At 42.4% G+C, this 21,853-nt stretch overlaps 3 protein-coding genes across 9 annotated transcripts; 1 reads left to right on the top strand and 2 right to left on the bottom strand.

The window, feature by feature from the left end:
* Positions 1-224: 224 nt before the first annotated feature.
* CLK1 (CDC like kinase 1) lies at positions 225-7,360 on the bottom strand. 3 transcript variants are annotated; one of them, XM_054208331.1, is made up of 13 exons: positions 7,200-7,360; positions 5,615-5,772; positions 5,220-5,415; positions 4,042-4,132; positions 3,539-3,605; positions 2,514-2,630; positions 2,217-2,383; positions 2,039-2,133; positions 1,823-1,952; positions 1,622-1,704; positions 971-1,050; positions 641-731; positions 225-548 (listed from the first exon to the last, which is right to left on the bottom strand). In XM_054208331.1, exons 1-13 carry the CDS (start codon positions 7,254-7,256, stop codon positions 330-332), a joined length of 1,551 nt encoding a protein of 516 aa, XP_054064306.1. In that variant the 5' UTR covers positions 7,257-7,360; the 3' UTR covers positions 225-329. The 3 variants fall into 3 exon arrangements, with proteins under 3 accessions (XP_054064306.1, XP_054064307.1, XP_054064309.1); XM_054208332.1 differs by lacking the exon at positions 7,200-7,360 and adding an exon at positions 6,187-6,507; XM_054208334.1 differs by lacking the exons at positions 4,042-4,132; positions 5,615-5,772; positions 7,200-7,360 and having other exon boundaries at positions 5,220-5,360.
* A 2,917-nt stretch (positions 7,361-10,277) lies between these two features.
* Positions 10,278-16,959, bottom strand: PPIL3 (peptidylprolyl isomerase like 3). 4 transcript variants are annotated; one of them, XM_054208351.1, is made up of 8 exons: positions 16,827-16,959; positions 16,217-16,292; positions 15,850-15,896; positions 14,571-14,645; positions 13,679-13,772; positions 12,943-13,010; positions 12,367-12,485; positions 10,278-10,688 (listed from the first exon to the last, which is right to left on the bottom strand). In XM_054208351.1, exons 3-8 carry the CDS (start codon positions 15,850-15,852, stop codon positions 10,562-10,564), a joined length of 486 nt encoding a protein of 161 aa, XP_054064326.1. In that variant the 5' UTR covers positions 15,853-15,896; positions 16,217-16,292; positions 16,827-16,959; the 3' UTR covers positions 10,278-10,561. The 4 variants fall into 4 exon arrangements, with proteins under 4 accessions (XP_054064326.1, XP_054064329.1, XP_054064325.1 ...); XM_054208354.1 differs by having other exon boundaries at positions 16,227-16,292; XM_054208350.1 differs by lacking the exon at positions 15,850-15,896.
* NIF3L1 (NGG1 interacting factor 3 like 1) lies at positions 16,929-21,810 on the top strand. Of its 2 annotated transcripts, none has more exons than XM_054208349.1 (7): positions 16,929-17,012; positions 17,416-17,859; positions 18,590-18,755; positions 19,196-19,322; positions 19,687-19,825; positions 20,614-20,697; positions 21,404-21,810. In XM_054208349.1, exons 2-7 carry the CDS (start codon positions 17,424-17,426, stop codon positions 21,586-21,588), a joined length of 1,137 nt encoding a protein of 378 aa, XP_054064324.1. In that variant the 5' UTR covers positions 16,929-17,012; positions 17,416-17,423; the 3' UTR covers positions 21,589-21,810. The 2 variants fall into 2 exon arrangements, with proteins under 2 accessions (XP_054064324.1, XP_054064323.1); XM_054208348.1 differs by lacking the exon at positions 16,929-17,012 and adding an exon at positions 17,019-17,186.
* Positions 21,811-21,853: the final 43 nt, after the last annotated feature.

Genomic DNA, 21,853 nt, shown 5'->3' with positions numbered 1-21,853 from the left:
AGCCAAAAAGGAAGCATCAGTTGCACTAAGGGGTAAAAGCCACTCCTAGGTCTTTTGCTACTCCAATGACAGTTGAATAAAACAATTAAAATAGCAAAACCATAATTAAAATACCTTTTTGCCTGTTAGGAAGCATATTTTATACAGTAGAGGATGATGTTCTCCATGTTAAAAGTGTCCCAAGATTTTTACTTACTGAGGAAACAACCAGGTTCATCAGCATCTTTTTCTTAAATAAGTTTTATGTCAGCAGCCGGATTAAACTTCAGTATCCAAAAAAGTCACAATACAAAATAAGGCATTTACAAAATAACTGTACAATAAATAGATTAACACTTTTTATGTTTCTGTTTCTTTGGTGGACTGACACCTGCATCAGCCTGCTCAGCTACAGGGGACAGTGCCCTTTTTTGCCCTCTCAGTGGGAAGAAGAATGGGTGTTTCAGTGCCTCTTCCAGAGTAATGCGCTTGGCTGGGTCATACTCCAGCATCTTCTGAATGAGGTCAAAGAGGTTCTCGTGGTCAGAGTCATGGCAGGTCATGAATTCCTTCATGAAGAAAACAACAAAACATGTCTTTTCAATCTTAAAATTGCACTTAAAGCTCCTCCTCTGAAACACTGTCCCTTCTGTCATCTTACCTTCAGTGGCTTACAGCGCCTTGAGACATATCTACCAGCAGAACTGTGTTCATCCCATTTCAGACGGTCTTTAATGAAATATTTGCGTTTCCTTAAACAAACAGAGCACAGGTTGTTACCAAAAGATTCTGGTTTGTCCCTTCACTAGAAGTTTATCAGCACATGTTTGTTCACAACTTGAGAACTGAGCTGGGAATATTTCACAAGAGTGGCTAGCTTGTTAAAGAGAGCAAAAGGATGAGTCTGAGACTATTTAACTTTTTTTTTTTTTAATTTGCTATTAAATCAAATCTGAAAATATTTAGTCCAGGTATGGAAAAATGTAGTTACCTGGTTTTCTTTATCATGTGATCTGGCAAAGGCCCCAGTATTCGCTCCATCATTGCCAGGTGTTCTTTGCTGTCATGGGTCTGGAGGGAAGAGACATTTTTGTTCGTTGTTAGAGGAAGTGATCGAGAACCACCCACTACCCGTCCTTCATTTCTGACCATACCCTGCAACCAAGGTCAGATTAAGGAAAACAGAGAGGCTGCAATCATTTGCTTCCTCAACTAAGATACAATGTACTGGAAGTTGTTTTGGTTTTTTTTTTCCCTTTGACCATGCCCTTTTTTTCCTTTGTTCATAAACTTCAAGTTTCAGCACTACTGTCAAGCTGACAGAAGTGAGGTATGACTATTACTTGCTGATGGTGATAGATGAAGATACGTCCATTACTCCTGTGGCTTGTAAATTACAAATCTTAACAGGGTGATCCTTCAGGTATCAAGTGCTGCTACAATGTTTACTGAAAGTAACTTGTAGAAATCCGCTGAGAAAGCTCCTTTGTGCCCATATGGTCTATTCTTGGCCTTACAGAGGAATGCCGCTTGGTTTCTTGCACAGCCCATTCCCCCGAGTCCCCACCTCTCTGCGGCATATTTTCACCAAGTTGGGGAGCATTATACACGCCGCATCATTTGGAGCTTCACAGTTACCTACCGGAAATACTGTGAATCCAAGGTAGTACTCTATGAGAATACATCCTATGCTCCAGACATCACATGGTTGCGACCATCCTAGTGCTGTGGAAAGATTCAGAAGGTTCAGGTTTATACCAGACTGCAAACAGTTCACCAGCTCAAGCAAGATGCACAACAAAGACTCGTACGCCAAAGCTCAGCCTAATAGACTTCTACTGACCTAGGATAACTTCAGGAGCTCTGTAATGTCTCGTAGACACCAAAGTGCTATGATACTCATCATCATACGTTGCGCTCCCAAAGTCCACAACTTTGATGTCTGGATTTTTCAGTGTGCGTTCGTCACATTTCTGAAATGAACCACAACGGGACACAAGTGACCAAATAAACCCAGAGGGTGGCTGAGGGGGAGGTGGGGAAGAGGACAGCAACTTACCAGTTTGGGGTTATACTCTTCGACGTAGTCAGATGTCACAAATAAAATATTTTCCGGTTTCAGATCCGTATGTGTCAACTTGTTCAAATGCAAAACTGCAAGACAACAAATACAGTCAGCAAATTCCAGGAAGAAAGTTTAACAAATAAAGCAAAAAAAAAAAAAGAAACATACTTACAGTTCACAGATTTGCAGATCTGATATGCCATCTGCCTAATGTGCTCCAGCCTGAATGGCTGGAAGCCGTTCTCTTTAATGAAGTCATAGGTGCTGAGCCCCAGCAGCTCAAAAACAATGCAGACGTGTCCATAGTACTCAAACCATTCCAACATCTGGACACAGCGACTGCAAAAGCAAGAACACACATGAACTGCAACAGGAAGTTGTGTAACGCTCAGGTACGTCCGTCATATGTTACAGAAAGCGAAGTCATAGAAATCTTAAAGCCAAAACAAAGTCAGCTTCGGATACTTACTATGTGCTGTCGGGATCCGATGCATTTAAATGTGCCAGAACTTGTATTTCTGCACGAGCTGCTTCAGAGTACCTATCAACATTTTTTACTATTTTCACAGCGACATGTCTACCTTCCCTGAAAAGACAGGTTTTAACAGTGATTAGAACAATGAGTAGTTTTGACTAAGACTATTCAGTAATTATCACCATATAGATTGTTTAGAATAATGGCAACCTTATCAGAAAATGTGGGGTTTTATGTACATAAAGACTTAAATATAACCAAGGTTCACGTATACACAAACACAACTAAAATTTAATCTTTGATTTTTTAAAGATTAACACTCGATACCTTATATATCGGTATTATTCTTAAATATTAGAAGTCCCATATACCTCCCCTCTGTATTTACGTATGCTGGGCTAATACTGGAGAAACTTCCACATCTCGCAGCCAAACACGACTGTCAGCCAGAAATGACAAGCCGCCTTCAGTCCTTTAAGCTGTAAAAATGTAACTGAGGTGTCCAAGGCCTTCTACCATGACTAGAAAGACAACCTGGCTTCGTACTATTTTGCGCACAGCAAAACTGCCATCAAACACAAAATATACATTCTTGATTTTTAATATACTAGACCCCAAATGGCATTGCATTGTCACAGATGATGCTTAGGTAAGCTGCATGATGTGGAAACTGTGCTCGTTACACAGGCCAGGGGTGGTCCAGGCCCCAGGACTGCCCAGCGTGGGGGGTGCAGCCTCCCCCCACCAGCCCTTGGCCCCTGCCAGGCTGGGGGGCGCCTGCAGAAGACGCCCCTGTCGCCCCATCCACCAGCCCTGCCCACCCATCCCGTCCCGTCCTGGTGCTGGTTTTAACGCGACGTACTGACATACATTTACGTTTGGCCACATGCAGCAGCCTTAAAGAAATACAGAGCAACATGTGAGGAAGTAAAGCTAAAACCTGATACAATCAGAAAGCACTTCATAAGCCACGCCATGATAGTTAGAAAAATTACATGTATTTAATTAAGAAGACTTACGCTTTGTGATCGATACATTCCACTACTTTTCCAAAAGCACCTTCACCCAAAGTGCCAACAATCTCATCTATAAAGAAAAGAACTCTCAGTCACAGAAGGTGGCAAGTCACTCAGCTATTAAAACACAAGCAAACAAATAAAAATAAAACAAAAACAAACAAAAAGACTAAGTACTATCACTGAAGATTATTCTAGACTTTTCTTCTTTAAATTGTAAATATCTAGTTTGAGAGATGTTACTGGACAACTCTCATCAAGGCACATTTATGGGGATCTCATTCTAGTAGGTTCATTAACTTCATTTACTATTTTGGGGGGAAAATAAAAAAAAGGGAAAAAAGAAATAATATTTAAGTTCTACAGAAAAAGAATAACAATCCCCACCCCCAAACAAAAAAAAATAGTCAAGACAGAAAGAAAAGACTTCCAAAGCCCCCTCACATCTTATGCTAAAAGAACTTATCTAGCTGAAAAGTTAATAAATTTTGAAAAGTTTTCTATACATCTTGCACTTAGTACGTCTCCACTCTGACAGATCAGGTGACCCTCCTCATCATCCTCTACACTCCTGGATCTTTTCCTTCGAAGACTCTTCTGGAACGGCACCAAGATCGTCCAGCCAATCAATAAACCCGAGTGAATTCAGGTCAGAATACGAAATTCATTCAGCAGGGAGATATTCGGGCATTCAGATACACGCCAGGCCACAAAACGGTTGGCAGGAGCAATTTCAAATTCAGTCCCCGGAAATTCACAGGGCACATAGTTTATGTTACAGGAGAAAAACATGGCAAGGAACAGATTTTCAGATGAGATACTCAAAGTGGCAAGGCAACAAAAAATTACAACACAATTGCTTTTCTTTTAAAAGACTGGTTCACTGAATTTTTTCAATGCCCGTATATTTTTTCTAAAGCAAAAAGATTTAATAGTTATCAAATATATATATATGTATAAAAAATAACCTTGTGGCTAAATTAAAATACTCATCTTAAGTAACAGAGATTATATCACTACTCTGAATATGTGGTATGAATTTTTTTAAAAAATCATAACTAGCATATACATTTACTTTATGCTGTCTCAGCTGAAGATCTTAAATTATAAATCCTATCTTCAGCTTTTTTAAGAGTTAAATATATAATAAAGACCATAAAAACTGCCCTGCTAGCAGGCAGACATTTTACATACCTGATTCTACAGATTTTTCAGTGATACTTAAAACATCTTATTAAATAAATTTTTGAAAAGTAAAAATCTGACATTACCTCCTTGCTATTTCAGTGATACTTAGTCAAAAGCAAGTTAAAAAGCTTGTGCTTGGATTTTCGAGTAGGGCTGAAATAAATGCTTGTCATAACAAAAATTTTGAAGGCACAGAAGCGATGCCTGTATTTCAAGTACTCCAATTGATGGTTATTATTCATTAATCTGCTCAAATATAGCCAATGAACAAATAGCGAGACTACGTTCTGTGGTATCACAAGCATACTACAAACTATACATTTTCACTGAAGGAAATAAAATCCTAGCAAAAATAATAATCTACTATTAGCTAAAGGAATAAACTATTAGTATTATTGACAGCATTCCCCAAACCCCCACACTCAATTACTACTGCCCAGTTAAGAATTTATCTTCTTAAAATAAAAAAATCCTAAATTAAAATTGGTCACACCACCTGTGAATGATGATGAGGACAGGTAGTGTGATGTGTCTTGTATTTCCTTTTGTAACTACTCGTCCCACTATAACCTGATGATTTGCTACTGTGATGCCCAGTATCACATCGTTGATTGTACTCGTTTCTGTATTCTTCAACATAGTGTCGTTCATGATGGTCTCTTTCATTTACAGATTTGGTTTCTGAACAGGTACTACAAACAAAGGATCAAATAAACTTAATTAAAATAATTCTAGTACGCCTATCAAGACAGCTTTTTGTTTTAAGCTGCAAGACATCTCTCTTGAAACATTTCCAACTCAGAAATGAAAACATTATCAGATGACCTGATGAGAATAATAAAAATCTTAAAATGTATGTTTGCTGATACCAGAAGTCAGAAAGTTATTTACCTGTCAGGAAGTTTAGAAAGATCACGTTTGCAGTGCTTGTTCTCCTGTGGACCAGTTAAAGATCTCCTTTTTCTCTTATTAGCACTGTCACATCTTCTGTGATCTGGACTGTCTTTTTTATCCAAGTCAAGATAATTAGTTTGCCTGGAATGTCGCTTCTGTAACAAAGATATTTTGCTCTTTGAATTATAGCCCATAGACAAACAATGAATTTTCAAAGCCGTTAATTATCAAATTAACACTACAATGAAGATTGTATTTTTCCTCAACTACGCAATTTTCTTTTTTTCTCTGCTCTTGTTTCAAATTCTTTAATTCAAGAGGTTTTTCAAATTTAACATTTTTGATACGGGAACATAAGGCAATAACCTACTTCTTACAGAAGATTTTAAAAAGAAGTATTGTGGCTCAGACACTAAACACATACAGTGCATGTTATTTCTGCAAAGCTGCTCAGGCACCCAATGGTGCGTATACTAAGAAAAAAGGCAGCTTCTGTGTACTTAAAAAAGGCATACAAATATTGCCCAGCTTGCTTTTAAAGACTTCAAGGAACCTGCATAAACTTTTACCATATTTCTTTCTGTAGATTCCTTGAGAATTCCTAATGCTGAGTCAAAATGACAGTAAAAACATAGAATGGTTTGGGTTGGAAGGGATCTTGAGGATCACCCATGGGCAGGGACACCTCCCACTAGAGCAGGCTGCTCAAAGCCCCATCCAGCCTGGCCTTGAACACCTCCAGGGATGGGGCATCCACAGCTTCCCTGGGCAGCCTGTTCCGGTGCCTCATCACCCTCACAGTGAAAAATTTCTTCCTGATATCTGATTTAAATCAACCGTCTTTCAGTTAAAACTCAGGTTGTCTCCTAGTAGTTGAGCTCGAAGAGGAAACGGTAACTAACTCGCTACACACATCTTTTATTTCACTTCCCAATCGTAAAATCGACTCCGGCTCACACGCCGCGCCTCAGGCCCACGCGTCCGGGCCTCGCAGCAGGGAGGTGCTGCAGGCCGGGCCGCGGGCGACCACGGCGGCGAGACTCCGCGGTTGCGGTCGCTGCGCGGCCATTTCCCTTCCCGCGGGAGGGGGACCAGGCCCCCCGCGCCCCCGTCAGCGCTGGGTCGGGCCCGCACACCTTCCCCCGGGCGGCGCAGGGTCCGCGCCCCGCCAAACCCCTGCTCCGGTGAGAGGCCCCGTCCTCCAGCCCAAGCAGGGGCATGGGAGAGGGCCCCGGCCTGCCCCGCTACAGCGTCCGAAGCCATGTTCTCTCCGCACGGAACAAGGCGCGGACAGAGAACATGGCGGCGGTTGCGGGGAGGCGGGGGCAGAGGGGCGCCCCGGGCGACCCGCCCGCTCCGGCGGGGCCGGGCCGAGCCGAGCCACCGGCCGCCCTCCCCCACGGCAGGAGACAACCTCCCTCCCCCTCACCGCGGCGGCGCCCTTCCCTCCGCCCCGCCTCCCTCCCGGCGGCGGCCCGGCCCAGCGCCCGGCGTTGCCCTCCCGCTCCCTCACCTCCCCCGCCGCCCGCCGGCGGCGCGGTGCGGCCAGCAGCACGCAGCGCCCCCCCCGCCCCGTCCCCACCTCCGCGCCTCGGGAGCGCCGCCGCTCTCTCCAGGAGCCGCCGCTCTCTCCCGCCATAGCCGGGCTCAGCGCCGACCCTCGAACCCGCAAGCCCGCTACAACATGGCGCTCACAGGAACTTTCTGGACGCGCGGCGACGCGGGCCACGCCCGCGGCGTCACCAAGCGCGCGGGGCGGGGCCGGGTCGCCACGCGACACCCCGCTGCCCCGCCCGCCGTGCGGGGACGCGCCACCGCCGGGGCCCCCCCTCAGTCGGCCTGCGCGCCCCCACGCCGCGGGCACCGCCGCCCGCTCGGCAGGGAGTTGGGTTCTCCGAAAGCCGCGATGAGCAGTCAAACATCTCGGGTGCAAACAAATTCACGCGGGAAAAGAGCATGCAAGGATAAAGCTGTCCTGAAACACTACAGCAGCCTGTACGCATCAGTTCCCTAAAAACCAATGATTTTTATTTTTTTTTTTACTCCGGGAAGGACTAAACCTTTTGAAACACCTCCACCCCGACAAATGACCCTCCTCTGTCTCTGTATTATTTTTTAAATTTATTCGCCCAGCCACCCCTGTGATCAACATGCAATATGTACATTACACATGTAAGTTTGTCACTGTCCATAGGTAAAACACTGTGATTTTCTTTTTGTCCGTTGCTCGCCAGCTTAGACCAAGTACTGCCCCAGCACGACACTTATAACACCAACTTCACCTACTGTTTCTCTAATGCCAGCAAAGGCCAGAGACAATCTAGAATATACACAATGAGACCCTCCACCACAGTCATCATCATCATCATCATCATCGCATCAAGATTGTTGTGTTAATGTACACATCTTTCTTTGCACGGGTAGATCTATTTGTACAGAACTCACCCTATGGCTATAGTGTTTGCTATAAAGGACCAGAGTGATGGAATTAAACACGGGAGTTTATAAAGCACAAGTCAAGGACAATCAGAAGAGCACTGTCTGCAACATTTTTGCTATTTAAAGGATTATATATGTCACAAAAGTCCAAACAGCTGGTGACACACCAGCTCTTTACATGCAACAACTAAACAGCACATATGCTGTACCCTGCAACTGCCCACACAATCACACACTTCCACAGCTGGCCTTCTTCCTACCCTCCATCTTGCTTTCTCTTCAACAAGTGCATGGGACCAACCCCACCATTATTTTTCTCATTGTATTCCAGGTTCTCAGGGAGAACCTGGAAAAGGTTCAGACCCACCAACAGGAAAAGAGACACAATACAATTTTAAAAAGTTAGGATGTAACCCTGTCCCATTAGATCACTCTCCTTCCAGTGCATAGCTTTAGGTAAAGCAGAAAGGATCTAAATTTAATGTACCCTCCAGAAAGGGGGCTATTTCACACATTCTATGTAACAGCCTTCTTTTTGTGGAGGGAAAAAAAAAAAACAACAAAAACGAAAACAAAACCAAGCATAGACCTGAAATTGTTTCCAGTTTAGTGCTAGATGTCAGCACTTAAAACTATTGGTTCCTTTGCACTCCAGGAAAGTTTCCAGTACGCATTCCTTCTGCATGGCAGCAGTGTCAGTGCGGCAGGCAAACATGCAGTTGCACGCTTCTGTCTACTTGCTATTACCACTGGTTACACGGAAAAGACACAAAGAGCACACAGATAAAATAATTAAATACATTACTTGACTGATGGAGGTATTATGGTAAAATGTATTAAGTCTGGAGCAACAGGTAGGAGCTTTAAGCAATGCTCCATTCAGAATACAGAAACTTTGTCCCAGAGTGAGGGCACTGATTAACTCTGCTCATTAATGCCTCAGTAATCTGTACCTGGCATATCCTTGCCTTTCTCTTGCAAATAAGTTCTCCTCTTACGAGGCAAAGTCTCGAAATGGGAAATACTGGTCTGAAGCAGGCTGCAAGTCAGCTGGACCTGCACCTCCTAAGGATTACAGGGCGTATACATGAGCATGGACTTTGCTAAGTGATGTTGACTGAGTCCAAGGAGGATCCCGGGAAGAAGTCCAGAATGGTAAGAGTTGGATGCAGGAAGTGCGGGTACTCTCTCCTGTCCAGGTCTCTCATGCACAGTTGGAACTGGAAATATATCTTCTCACCTCCACATATTACAGAGCCAGAAAGTGAACTTACATGGAAATGAGTTGATTTTTTCCTGCTTTATGAAAACAAACTGATGCCAAAATGCATTTTTTAAATCTACAAGGAAGAGTAGATTCTGCTTTTTTGGGCATTCTGCTTTTCCCAGTATGCCCAAGGTGGAGAACTGCTTTTTTGATGTGTACAAATCACTCTTTTCCCTGCTTAAATCAGTTCATTTTATGCTTACTATAGTAAGTGACTTGAGCATAAGATCAGCAATATATACATATACACACACACATATATACACACATGCATATGTATGCATGTATTTTATTTTTCCTCTTGACCAGTCAATATTCAGATATCTCTGTACCTTCTTGCAGACTTTCTCATTAAAGTCCAACAACATTTGGTCTCAAATAAGACCAAGTAACAACTTTCTCTTATTTGTTCAACATCATCTTGGCCACAGTATCTGTTATTATTTTGGGTGTATCATGATATTCTTGTTTAGAAGTCTGATCACAGTCTTTTTGTCTCTACTCTTTGTTGTGTTCACCCCCTATTGTTTGTGCAATAAAGTGATGAAAAACACATTTCAGTAAAGCCATGGTTACCTAGTTTCAATCAACAGCTATGTAAAGACACAAACACTTACTCTTTCATACCAAAAGCGTTGTGCTAGAGGCAGAAGTGATTGTTTCCAATCTACTTTTTGGGAAGGCTGAAGAGGTTACCATTCCAACAGAGCAGCACAAGAGCAAGCACTCCTCCAAACACCATCTTTAATCCTCTAGAAGAGAAATCTATCTATGACACTGCTCTCACCTAGGGGAAAAATTTGCGTATCTTAAATCAGTTTTCTAAAAACCAGCAAAGTAAGGAAAATTAGAACTTACATGAGAAAGTTTCACAAAACTGGTCGTATGAAACTGTTGCAAAGGACGTTGTTTCAAGATAGTATCACTAAGAAAGATAAGTCGGAAAACAAAAGATTTGCAAAAAAATATATATTTTTAAAAGTCTTTTCTTATTTTACAAGTATAAAAAACAATGTTTAAAAATCAAAATCCTGGAAGATACTCTGAAAAAACTGGCTTCTAAAGCACAAGACTCCTCTGTGGTAACTCCCAAACAATGTCACAACACCTGAAAATCCTGTATCCAATGAGCAAAGGTATGATCCAGCTCAAGTTACCCTTTTTAATGACACTTTAAACCCCATAATCCAGCAGTCAATCTGATCAGTCTCTAAAGAATGTGTTGAGGCACTCTGTGGCTACAGAGCAAAAGGGTTGGCATGAATTGTAATATCTTTAATGCGAACATCATTAAGAGGTCGGTAGGTTTTCTCATTCACGGGCAGCTTCTCCAGCTCATCCAGGGTCTCCAAGCCATCAATAACTCTGAAAGAAAAGCAGAAGCGCTAAGAATCTCCTTCTAATAATGATTTAAATTTCACAACTGAGATATCTCAAAGCACTTTACAGTTAAGTATCATAGGGCAAGGACTTTGCAAGCAAACAATACAAATAAGAAACAAAACATTATATATAGCATATAACGTATTTTGAAAGGAAATATTAAGCATCTATGACAGATTCTGATAAAAAGTATGAATAATTCCCACTGACCTGACAGTATCATATTTTATACCAACCATAGCTGTATAAAGACCCTGGCCGTACTTCCTGGCAGACAAGACTGATCAATCATAGTTTAAGTAGCAGCAAGGTACTGGCCACACCAAACTTCACTGTGAATTACTGAAATCTTATGGCTGGAAAATCAATTTTCAAATGTGAGATTATAATTTCTAACCTTCTGACTCAAAGACAAGATTGGACAGAATCATTAATAACTGTGTAAATCTAATGGCACAAATATGTTTAGGCTTTCAGATTTCCTGTTCAGGCTGCAGAAGCAGCAACAGAGATTGTTCTAACAAATCTCTTACTTTTTTGTTTAAATAACTAGTTCTGGTAAATCTTGGCAGTTTATTCCCCAGTGATGGACTCGGCAGAAAACATGCTGTGCTGTTCGCAGTTCAATTCAGTGACATCCATCACCTCTTTGAATCTAGGATGCTGGATTGTGGGCCAGCATGGACTGCGTATGCTGTTCTGCTGATTCTGCAACTGGGGCAGGAATATCTTAAACTGCCACAGAAGATCTATCAAAGTTCATCTGTCAGAGCCTCTACTCTTTTCTATGAAAGACGTCTAAAAAACCGACTTTCAATCACACTTCTAACAAACTCAGAAATGAAAGAAACACCTATACTTAGATGCCTATAAACAATACAAGTACTAGAAAATAGTATTTTTACATTTCGATAGTCTCCTTTGAATATTTAACTCTATTTAACAAAGACAACTTTTTCTCAGCAGATTCACTTGTACACTAGAGGGTTTTTAACAACAAGCAAAAAAGACATTACCGTGATTTTGAGATAGAAAAAGCAGTATCTGAAAGACTCAAAAATTAAATATTCACTTTAAGGATGATATATTATCAGTAGTGTCTATTATCATAAGAATGTTTTTAAATAATGATGCATCTTAAACAACCTCATCTGATTTTACAAACTGTCAGTTCCCTGACTTTTACCTGACCAATAGGAAGTTCCACCTGAACAGACGCATGACCATGTAAGTACCACACCCATCCCCAGATCCAGTCCAAAATCAGATTCTTGCTTCTCAGTAAACCCTACAACTGTGTATCTGGTTGTTACGGCGTTTGCTTAAAATCAGGCTGCATCCATTTGTGCATGGATGAAAAGTCAAGCTGGAAAAATTAGTGGTGGGGTGGGGAGTGGTGGAAGAAAGGAAAAAAAGTTCCATTCTTCAGGTAATTTTTAATATGCCTATTTCCACCGAATCCGCTGCTACTAAGAAAAGAGGAGCAGCATTTTGGAGCAACTAATTCTGGTGACAGTGCAAGAGCATATATTTGCATATATACAACCAATATTTTAAGGAGTTTTAGAACCAGACACTTGTGAATTTGCCTTGCATTAGCCCTGAAATATTCAGATCCTTAACACGCTATGATACGGAGGCATGCAGTTGGATCACTTACTTTCCAAACACAGTGTACTTCATGTCTAGGTGTGGTTGCTTGCCATAAGTGATGAAGAACTGCGATCCATTGGTATTCGGACCATTGTTTGCCATTGAAACTACCCCACGGACACTGTGCTGAAAAAGGGGGAAAAACTCCACATGAATACACATCTGTGAAAGCCAGACTTTAACCTGTACAAAGTGCTCTGTGACTTAGTACTCTGCCTCAATACCATTATTAAGAACAAAAATTGGTTGCCAATATATTCTGTCACAGTCTATATTTGGCTCCTCAAAATTGCTCTTACAATGAAAAATTACTTCTTTGCCTTCAGTGCACGAAAAATGCTTTGTTAAAAAAATCTTTCTACTTCTGTTCTCAGTGAGGAAAACCCTCAAACCTAACTTGCCAAGTACAGAAATGCCTGTTTATATTTTAATAATAAAGCTTCTATCCCTTTATTGTGGGATTATACTTTGCTTCACATTTACGACAGAGGTATTTAACACAGTACAACACAACACTATCATTCTCCAACCTGTAAAGAAAATTCACATGAAAACATAACTGCATATGAGAGGGCAGAAATACCTTTAGGTATTCACTGAATTCATCTTCAAACTTCTTGCCCCAGATGCTGTTACCTCCTTTCCCAGTGCCTGACAAAGAAGCACCACAATAGATTACTGGATTTTCAGATTGAAACATCCAGAAATGATGTACTGTTATAACATTGTACAACAAAGACCCTAGATAGCCTGTAATTTGTTTGAGGCAGGGATTGGGATCTCATGTGTTGATACTGAGCAGAGACATACCTCTATATAAGGAACACCTATTAAGTAGCAGAACAAAACACTGACATATCCTCAAATTAAATTCAGTATGAGTACAAACAGACGCACAGCTGAATCAGATTTTCTCCCAAACAGTTGACACTCTTTTCCCCAAATGCTTTAGAAGCAGTGTAGCCTTTCAGGCAGAAACCAGAGAAAACACAGTAATGACTGCTACCTATTCAACAGCTGGTAAGTCAGTAGAACTATCATATTTAGTGGAAACAGCTGGAAAAAGTAATGTTTGTAGAATGCTTTAGTATTGCATGATTATTTAGAACTAGGGTAACAGGTGCTCTTCCACAAGCTTACCACAGAACAGTAATCTCATCATAAAAACCTCTATCAACAATACAATAATTCTTATATTTTATTTTTACATTTTGGTTTTAATATTCATACTTATAATTTATTTTTCTATCTTTCTATTTTATTTGTATTTTATATTTATGTACATTTTTCTATACAGAGACCCGGACAGAAGAATTTACCTAACGGATCCCCTGTCTGAACCATGAAGCCCTTTATATTCCGGTGAAATACGCATCCATTGTAGTAGTTACTAGCACAAAGAGCCAGGAAATTCTAAGAAAATGAAACAAACCATATTAACAAGCAAATCAGAAATAGTATCCTCTTACTAAAAATGACAGCACTGTCAAGACCAAGACTAAGTCTTTTGCCTCTGCTTTGCGCTATGGCCATGTGAATTCCACAGAGTATTGCCACAGAATAGTCATAAATAAATTATAGTTAATATGCTCCTTTGACACTGTCACAGATACAAAAGATTTTAAATAAAGCTTTCAGCACAAGGTTGTCTGACTTGCAGAACAAACAAAAATCCTGAGACAGCTTAGAAGTATCACTTCCATTCAACATTTTATTTTGTAAATGTAATATTGTAATCAATAACTTCATGTCTCAGCTTTTTTAGTTACAAAGTAAATTATGTTAATTCACGCTTAAAGGAAAACCCAGTGCCTCTGACAAACAAGAGGTGATTCTCACTCTCTTAAATTAAAATAAAATCTGTGGGAGTGTGAGCAAACCCTGTGAAATTTGGGAATCCCAGGCCTGTGCCATATTTCCCTTTAAGGATAAAGGACACTTTGGGAGATGCTGGAACTTGGAGAGAAGCAGCCCTCAGCTAAACCTTATCTGATGATTTAAAAATGATTTTAAAAATGCAGCAAAGCTCTATGCAGCGTGACACAGTGCACAAGTTCCACAAGCGGAGTAGGCACTGTACCAGCTTAAAACGTTAGTGTTCCATTATGTGAAAAGATGAATTGCAAAAGCCACTTCACCTCCTCTACAAGTCTCCACTATTTCTACTGCTGTTTCAACACTAGGCAAACCTGCTCCTGTTACTTGACTTACTTCGCAAGTCTTTGGTGTACGTTCACAGAATAGTTCAATTTTAATATCTCCCACGTCAGTATGCAGCGTGACAGCCTGAGCAAGATGCAGAAAATAATAATTAAATCAGCAATGAAATACTAACAGACTGTTTTATTTCCCAGTCCCACCATGAACATAAGCAAGTTCCCACTACATATGACCATTGTTTCAATATTTGGCCGCCAAGCAAGACTACCATCACAAACCTTCCACATTTCCAGTAAAACCACCAGAAAGCACTTGGTTTCATTTAGTTTCAGGACAAATCAAGCTCGCCACGGTAACGCAGAAGCTCTGTTTCACACTGCTACACTCCAGAGTTACATTATTCATCTGCAAACTGGACCTACTCAGTCACTGAATTGCTCAACTGAAGTTGAAGAATCAAGGTTAATCTATTTCAGATGACAGCACGGTGCACATACCTCACTGGTTTACAACCAGAGGAGCAACTGATGTATGTTACTTGCCTGCAGCTTTCTGAGTGATAAGGCTAGTTCTGAATGGCACTGTATATAATCTGCCTTCACAAACAAGCAAATCCACAAAATTACACACTTCTCTTCAGAATTTATAAGTAACTTTCATAAAATTTAAAATGGCAGTTACCCAGCCACCTGAGCAAATATATCTCTATAGGCCAAATATATCACAGTGCTCCCATGGACAGTATTAAACTATGCAAAAACAATGACTGTGGGGCTATACTGGAAATAAATGTACAGGAAAACTAATAAAAATTAGGATCATGTTGATACTGGCATATTGTTCCAGAAGTACACAAGTAAAGAAGAGAAGATAGTTGCCTGCAATGTCCATGAAAATGCTATAGAAGTTGTATGTACAATTTAAGACACACAGTTTTATCTCTATTTCCTGATTTGCTAAACTTTTAAAAGCCTGCAAGAGTAGAAGGTTACATACACTGAAGCAGGGCTACATGCTTGCAACTTGAATAATGCTTCTGTGGTAAAAGAAACCAAACTAGATTACCAAATATTGGCCAAAGTAGGATTAAAATTTATGATCTTAGAACTGAAAGTCTATTTATATTTTAGACTGATGTAGATGGACCTATTTTCCCCTTTGCAATATCTTGTCAGAAGTCTGAAATGAAAACCTGAACTTTTCATTATAAATTCTTCACAGCATCAGAGTAAAACATGTAATCCTTTGAGATGCAGAGCAGGTATTAACTTTCCAAGAGATGACCATTTCAGAAAGAATAACAATGTATAAAAAGCGCTATTGTTCTCACCATGTCTGCTTGTCAAAAAGCTGAGGTAATTTGTATATAACAATTTCCTGCAGAGAAAACAAGAGGAAATTTGTTGGTTTGTTTTCCAATTCCCAATCCTTTTTGATTCTAAAGTATTTGTGTGGTTATATATGCTTTTACACCACACAGTTTTAAAGTGCCGTTCAAGGGACTCTGTGGATAAATGTTTTACTTGCACTATGCAACTATGCAGCATATAAAGAACTGGAAAGTAACAGAAGAAAATAGCTTAGAGAAAGGGGGGAAAACCCCACCCTTTCCTGAGATGAAAGTTTATACTAAGCAATCACAGCTTTTCCGAAGATTATGGGTTTATAAATGACAGAAATTAACAGAGAAAACCCACATGCCAGTACCACATCACAGAAGTGTGATTTGGAGCCACCTTCCGGCAGCTGTCAGTGCCTGCAGCAGACAGGTACCTGCATCCAAGCACAGGATCTTAGTCATATTTCCAAAGAAAACATTTGGAATTACGATAATAAAATCGCAGTTGTGTGGAAATCGAGTTTTACACGCTAATTTTGTCTCTGTATACTGCCCTCCCTGGTCAGCCCCACGGCGTGCCGAGGCCTCTCACAGCAGCCGGGAAACCCGCCCGCAGCCAGCCCCGGCCCGGCCCCCCTTCACCCGGGCTGCAGCGCGCCACGGCCGGCGGGAAACTGTCCCCGTTCTGCACCCCAAGGGCCGCCCTCGGAACTACCTCAGATCGGCAAAAAAAAGAACGACGGCTACACGCCGCCGTCGGTCTGAGGTAGTTCCACCGAAACCGCACACACGGGATGCGCGGACCCCGCCGCCCCCATGGCCGCAGGGCGCGGCCCGGCTCCTCCGCCGGCGAGCGACTCCGCCCAGGGCTCCCGCCATCCCCGCCGCACCGCGGCCGCCAGCTCGGCCTTCCCGCGCCGCCCCGGCACCTTCACCCTCGCCCGGCCATACGGGGGCCTAGCACAAACCTGCCGAGGCTGAACCCCAACCCAGCGCCCGCCGCCCGCCAGGGGCTCCCCTCAGGCGGGCAGGAAGGGGCCGGGCCACCCCGGCTGCAGCTCCGCCCCGGAGAGCCCCGCTAGCGCGGCGGAAGCGTCGGGGCCGGGCGCAGGCTCCGCCCCGTAGTCCTGGCCCTCCTCCTGCTCTGGCGTGAGGTGAGCGCTGGGCCCCGCGGCGGTGGCGGGGATCTGTCTTTGGTGGCCTGGGCGGAGGCCGCTGGCGGTGCCTCAAAGGCTGCCCGTCCCCGCCCCGCTTGTTCCTCCTCCGAGAGGCAGACGCTCCTCCGGTTGGATTCCGCGGGTCGGATTTAGCGTGTGAAGATAGAGAAGGTTTAAGTTCCGTCGGTTTCTTGCACGACTCCGCGGGGTCGTTTGTGGTGCTTCACCCCGAGAGCCCCGGGGGGCGGGAGGGTGTCCCCGCGGCGGCGGCTGCGGGAGGCCGGGCCGCGCTCCCCTCTGACCGTGGGGCGGCGTTCGCAGCCGGAACGCTCTTAACTCTGCGATTTCAGAGAATTACCTAGGCTTATTCCTGCCTTTTTTTTTTTCACCCCCTCTACAGATAGCTGCATGCTTCTGCCTGGCACCCATCGGGTTCGCTGGCCTCTCCGCTGCATCCGTTCTTGGGGCCGTCTGTTCTCACGCTCCCTGATGGATCTCAGGGAGGTCGTTTCTGCCCTGAATGATTTCGCATCCCTCTCTCTGGCTGAAAGCTGGGACAATGTGGGGCTGCTGGTGGAACCGAGTCCTCCCCACACTGTGAACACCCTTTTCCTCACTAACGATCTCACTGAGGAGGTGATGGAAGAGGCAGTGCAGAAGAAGGCAGACCTTATTCTGTCTTACCACCCCCCTATATTCACACCACTCAAGCGAGTGACGTGGAAGACCTGGAAGGAACGGCTGGTGGTCCGAGCCCTGGAGCACAGAATCGGGATTTACTCTCCACATACAGTATATGATGCCATACCTCATGGAGTCAATAACTGGCTAACGAAGGGACTCGGTGAGATTCTGTTAAAAACAAACAAAAAGGTTAAAATTATTAATCAGTATATGCTATTTTATTTGGGGACCTTCCCTCATTTTCCTTTCTTCCAGCTTTTCCAGGTATGATTTGAGGACTTTTTTTTTTTTTTTTCTTTTTTTCCCTACCCATATTCTTGTAGTATTTCTCAGTACCCTAAACATATTTTAGGGAGTTTATCGTGGTGAGGAATACCAGATGCGTTTTCAGATGCGTGCCTGTGCTATTGGATGTAGTTGGAACTAGTGCAGCATATTTATTGTCCCTCTTGGTAGCAAAGTTTAGACCACTGACTTTTAATGACCACCTTTAATTTATAAAGTGCAAGATGTCATTGTTTGCAAAGGACTTAAGGCATCTGAAATTCTTTTAGATTTTTATCCTGTATTGTGCCTCATAAATGAAAATAGCTATGTCTTTTCCAGACCGATTTACAAATCGGGAACTATTTTGGTTTTGTACAACTCTTAGGATAAAACAGATGGCCTTAAGAATAACAAATAATACATATCCATCAACTTCTTCACACTTAAACCAGACTGTGCCTAATAGAGACAAAAGGGCAAGGAGTCCTCAGTTCTGGTCAGGGAAAATGGATTTAAGTGCAAAATTTGCATCTTGATGTTGAATTTCTTTAGTATAGATGCTAAATCAGTGTTAGGATACTTATCCAGCTTTATAAAACAGCAATCTTGTACTGTTGTCTCAGGTGCCTGTACTTCTGTCCCATTGCATCCATCAACTGCGCCACACTATCCAGCTGAGGGCACTCACCACGTAGAATTCTGCGTGGACAACACCGAGCATCTGGACAAGGTGCTGTCCAAAATCAAAGACCTCAAAGAGATCTCCTGTCTCGCTACTCTCCCTGCCAGGTATCTGCTTCATTCTCTACCATTGTGCTCTTTCTGTTGTTTGAAACAATAAGTTGCTGGAATTGTATTTCACTGTCATAATCACTTTGTTCCTCTGTGCATTGCTGCCATTTTTTTCAGCAACAGATCTAGAAACTTAAGGAATAATCATCCCTTTCTGATCAACCTATGTTACACTGTATGGTAACAGCAACTTAGTGTAGCATAACGTAGATTAGAGATGGTAAAGAAGAGTATTAACAGGAAATTTGATGAGGACAGATGAGTTAAATTCCCATTATCTGTTTCTTCCAAGAGAGTAGACTAGGCTATTGCAATGCCTTCTTTTTTTCCTTTCTCTGGTAGAATAGCCACTGGGATAGAATAGCATTGTTTTATATTAATATGATGCTGAAATTTTATGTAGTTTCTTAGCAAGCACCAAGTGTATGTTTCCTCAGGGTTGAAGGTGAGGAGCAAACACGAGTCAGTTTGAACTGCTCTCAGAAAGCACTGCTGGAGGTGGTGGCGTTATTGTCCCAGAACAGCCTTCTTTATCACAAGACCGAGATTCTCTTATTACAAAAGGTAACAAAATCATGTATTACTTCCAGTGAATGTATTACTTGTGTGAGCTGACTGCCCTAAACACTGAAGCATCACAGGTTTCCTTTGCTACCCCGTCAGTGCTCTGAAATACCAGCTTGTGGGGATTTGAAGCCACACACGTTTTCCAAAACAATGAAAGTAGCTGTGTGGCCTGTACTATTCTTAAATAAGTTCCAATAGCTAGTGTAGTTAGTATGTTACATACAAGAACATTGCATATATATTTTTTTGGTAAAGTTCAGGCATTCCTTCTGAATGGCCGACATAATCATCTTTGTACAGTATGGAAAGCAATGCAAACTTCTGGAGTTAGCTTTCTTACACTAATTTAATTTCTTTTCAGCCTCTTCTTCCCCATACTGGAATGGGACGTCTGTGCACACTGAGCGAACCAGTCTCCTTATCAGACATAATTGCGCGTATCAAAAGCCACCTAAAATTGCCCCACATCCGCTTAGCCATGGGAATGGGCAAGACGCTAGGTAAACGGGCTTGTAAGTAAGACTGTCCATTAGAACTAGTATTCCAGGAAGACAAGGAGCATGAGTGTGTGAAGTACTGCTGCACTGGATAGGCTTACTTCCAAGTACTATGAAGGACTGTTAAAGACAAGAAGCAACACTCTAGAATGTATGTGATACTATCATGCAAAAAGAATGTCATCTGTATTTTTAACTGGAAGTTCTATATTATGCTGGTTGTCACTGTGAAGAAGGGACAGTACGCCACATATGTAATAGCTTGGAATCAGCAATCACAGCAAACAGCCAGATTTTTAATGGCATGGAGCAGCTCTCAGCTGGCATTGAGAGTGGTCTTCTGAGAGCTAAAAGTTAGGAGCCAGTGTATCTCGGAGGCAAAATGCTGCTGTAGTGGCATCATTAGTTGGAAAACTAATGATGGTGGAACACGAGAGTCCTGGAAAGAGTAGCAGTCTTTTAAAGGGTTCAGAAACCTCACTAAATAAGATCTTGCTAGAAGAGAACTAGCCAGTAGCCAGCTTCTGTGCTGTAGTTTTTTGCAAACTTTGCCACCCCTTGAAGAAAAAAAAAAAATCTACATTATCTATTTGGTGCATAGAGGACTTTGCTGTATTATCAGAGATGTTATGGGCCCCCGACTCTTTCAAACTGACAGATGTGTCTCTTCCTCCAACAAATTTACATTGACCCTAAAATCAAGTTAGGAGTTATTGTGAAACAATAGCAATACTGACATGAGGGCTGGACAGAGGGAAAGGAGTTTAACTGTGGCACCTTGTATCCTGCAGAATCGCCAGTGAAGAAAGCTGCTCTGTGTGCTGGTTCTGGGAGCAGCATCCTAAAGGGAACGGAAGCTGACCTCTATCTCACAGGTAAAAGATTATGTTGCCGTTTCATTATCTTTATAGTCACTAGGAAAGAAAAAAACAGGGAAAAAAAGAAAAGAGTTGACTGGCTGTTGAAAGATTTGGCCAGAATTGCCTGTACAATTGAGGAACAATCAGTTAGTTATTGGAACAACAGAAGAATAACATTAGAGATAACCAAAGGACATTTAGTCCATTATGCTCTTTTCTGACAGTGGGACAACTATTCCCTACAGCTTGGTCAACAATGTGAAGGCTGCCTTGCATTCTGTAGTACTTACCTTGAGGAAGTTCTTTGGCAGGGCCTGTCCCTCCTCCCCCTTACATACAGCCCTGCAGAGCTGACCCTCAGGCAGCTTCTTTGCAAGGCTTCCCAATTGCTGTCGTCCATCACAGCAACCCACATGACATCCAGATAGTCCACTTCCAAATCACTCTGCGCACTCTTATTCCCTGCCCAAAGTGGCAGAATCTACCACTATTCAAAAAGGACATGGAATTTATGTGGTTTCGTCTCGGTTGTATACGGGGGATATCAGCTAAAAGTCCTTCAAGGGATACCAGAGTCAGCTCTTACACAGAGCAGATGGTGTTGCGTTACCCCATATGGACTTCCCAGCTTCTAGCTAAGATTCTGCATACGTTGCAAAAAATTGGTTACCTGAACTGTACTGTTAGTGATCTACATGGCATTTCTTTCTCAAAATGGCAGGAGAGATGTCCCACCACGACGTTCTGGATGCAGTTGCCAACGGGATAAGTGTTGTTCTGTGTGAGCACAGTAACACTGAGCGAGGCTTCTTGTCAGAGCTGCGTGACATGCTAGCGAGCCACCTACATTACAAAATCAACATAATCGTGTCTGAGAAAGATAGAGATCCCCTCCAGGTGGCATAGGAGAAAAAAAAACAGCACAGGAGTGAAAGAATTCAGTCAAGGATTTCACGGTATCTTGCACAGACCTATCCAACTGCAAGCTTAATGAAGATGCTCTGAATTGGTTCAGAGATGTTTGTATTGATATTGATTGGTTCAGAATGATTGTATTATGTTCCCTCAAAGTTTGTGATGTGTTTTGTCACCTGTCAAATAAATAAATGCTTGGTTTGGGCTACAGAAGGCTGATTTACTCAATTACTGGGCTGCACTTGAATAAATTTAC

The sequence above is a fragment of the Rissa tridactyla genome, chromosome 7 (assembly GCF_028500815.1).
Source record: "Rissa tridactyla isolate bRisTri1 chromosome 7, bRisTri1.patW.cur.20221130, whole genome shotgun sequence".
In the NCBI taxonomy this organism is placed as follows: domain Eukaryota; kingdom Metazoa; phylum Chordata; class Aves; order Charadriiformes; family Laridae; genus Rissa; species Rissa tridactyla.
This window is presented reverse-complemented; position numbering and strand designations above follow the sequence as displayed.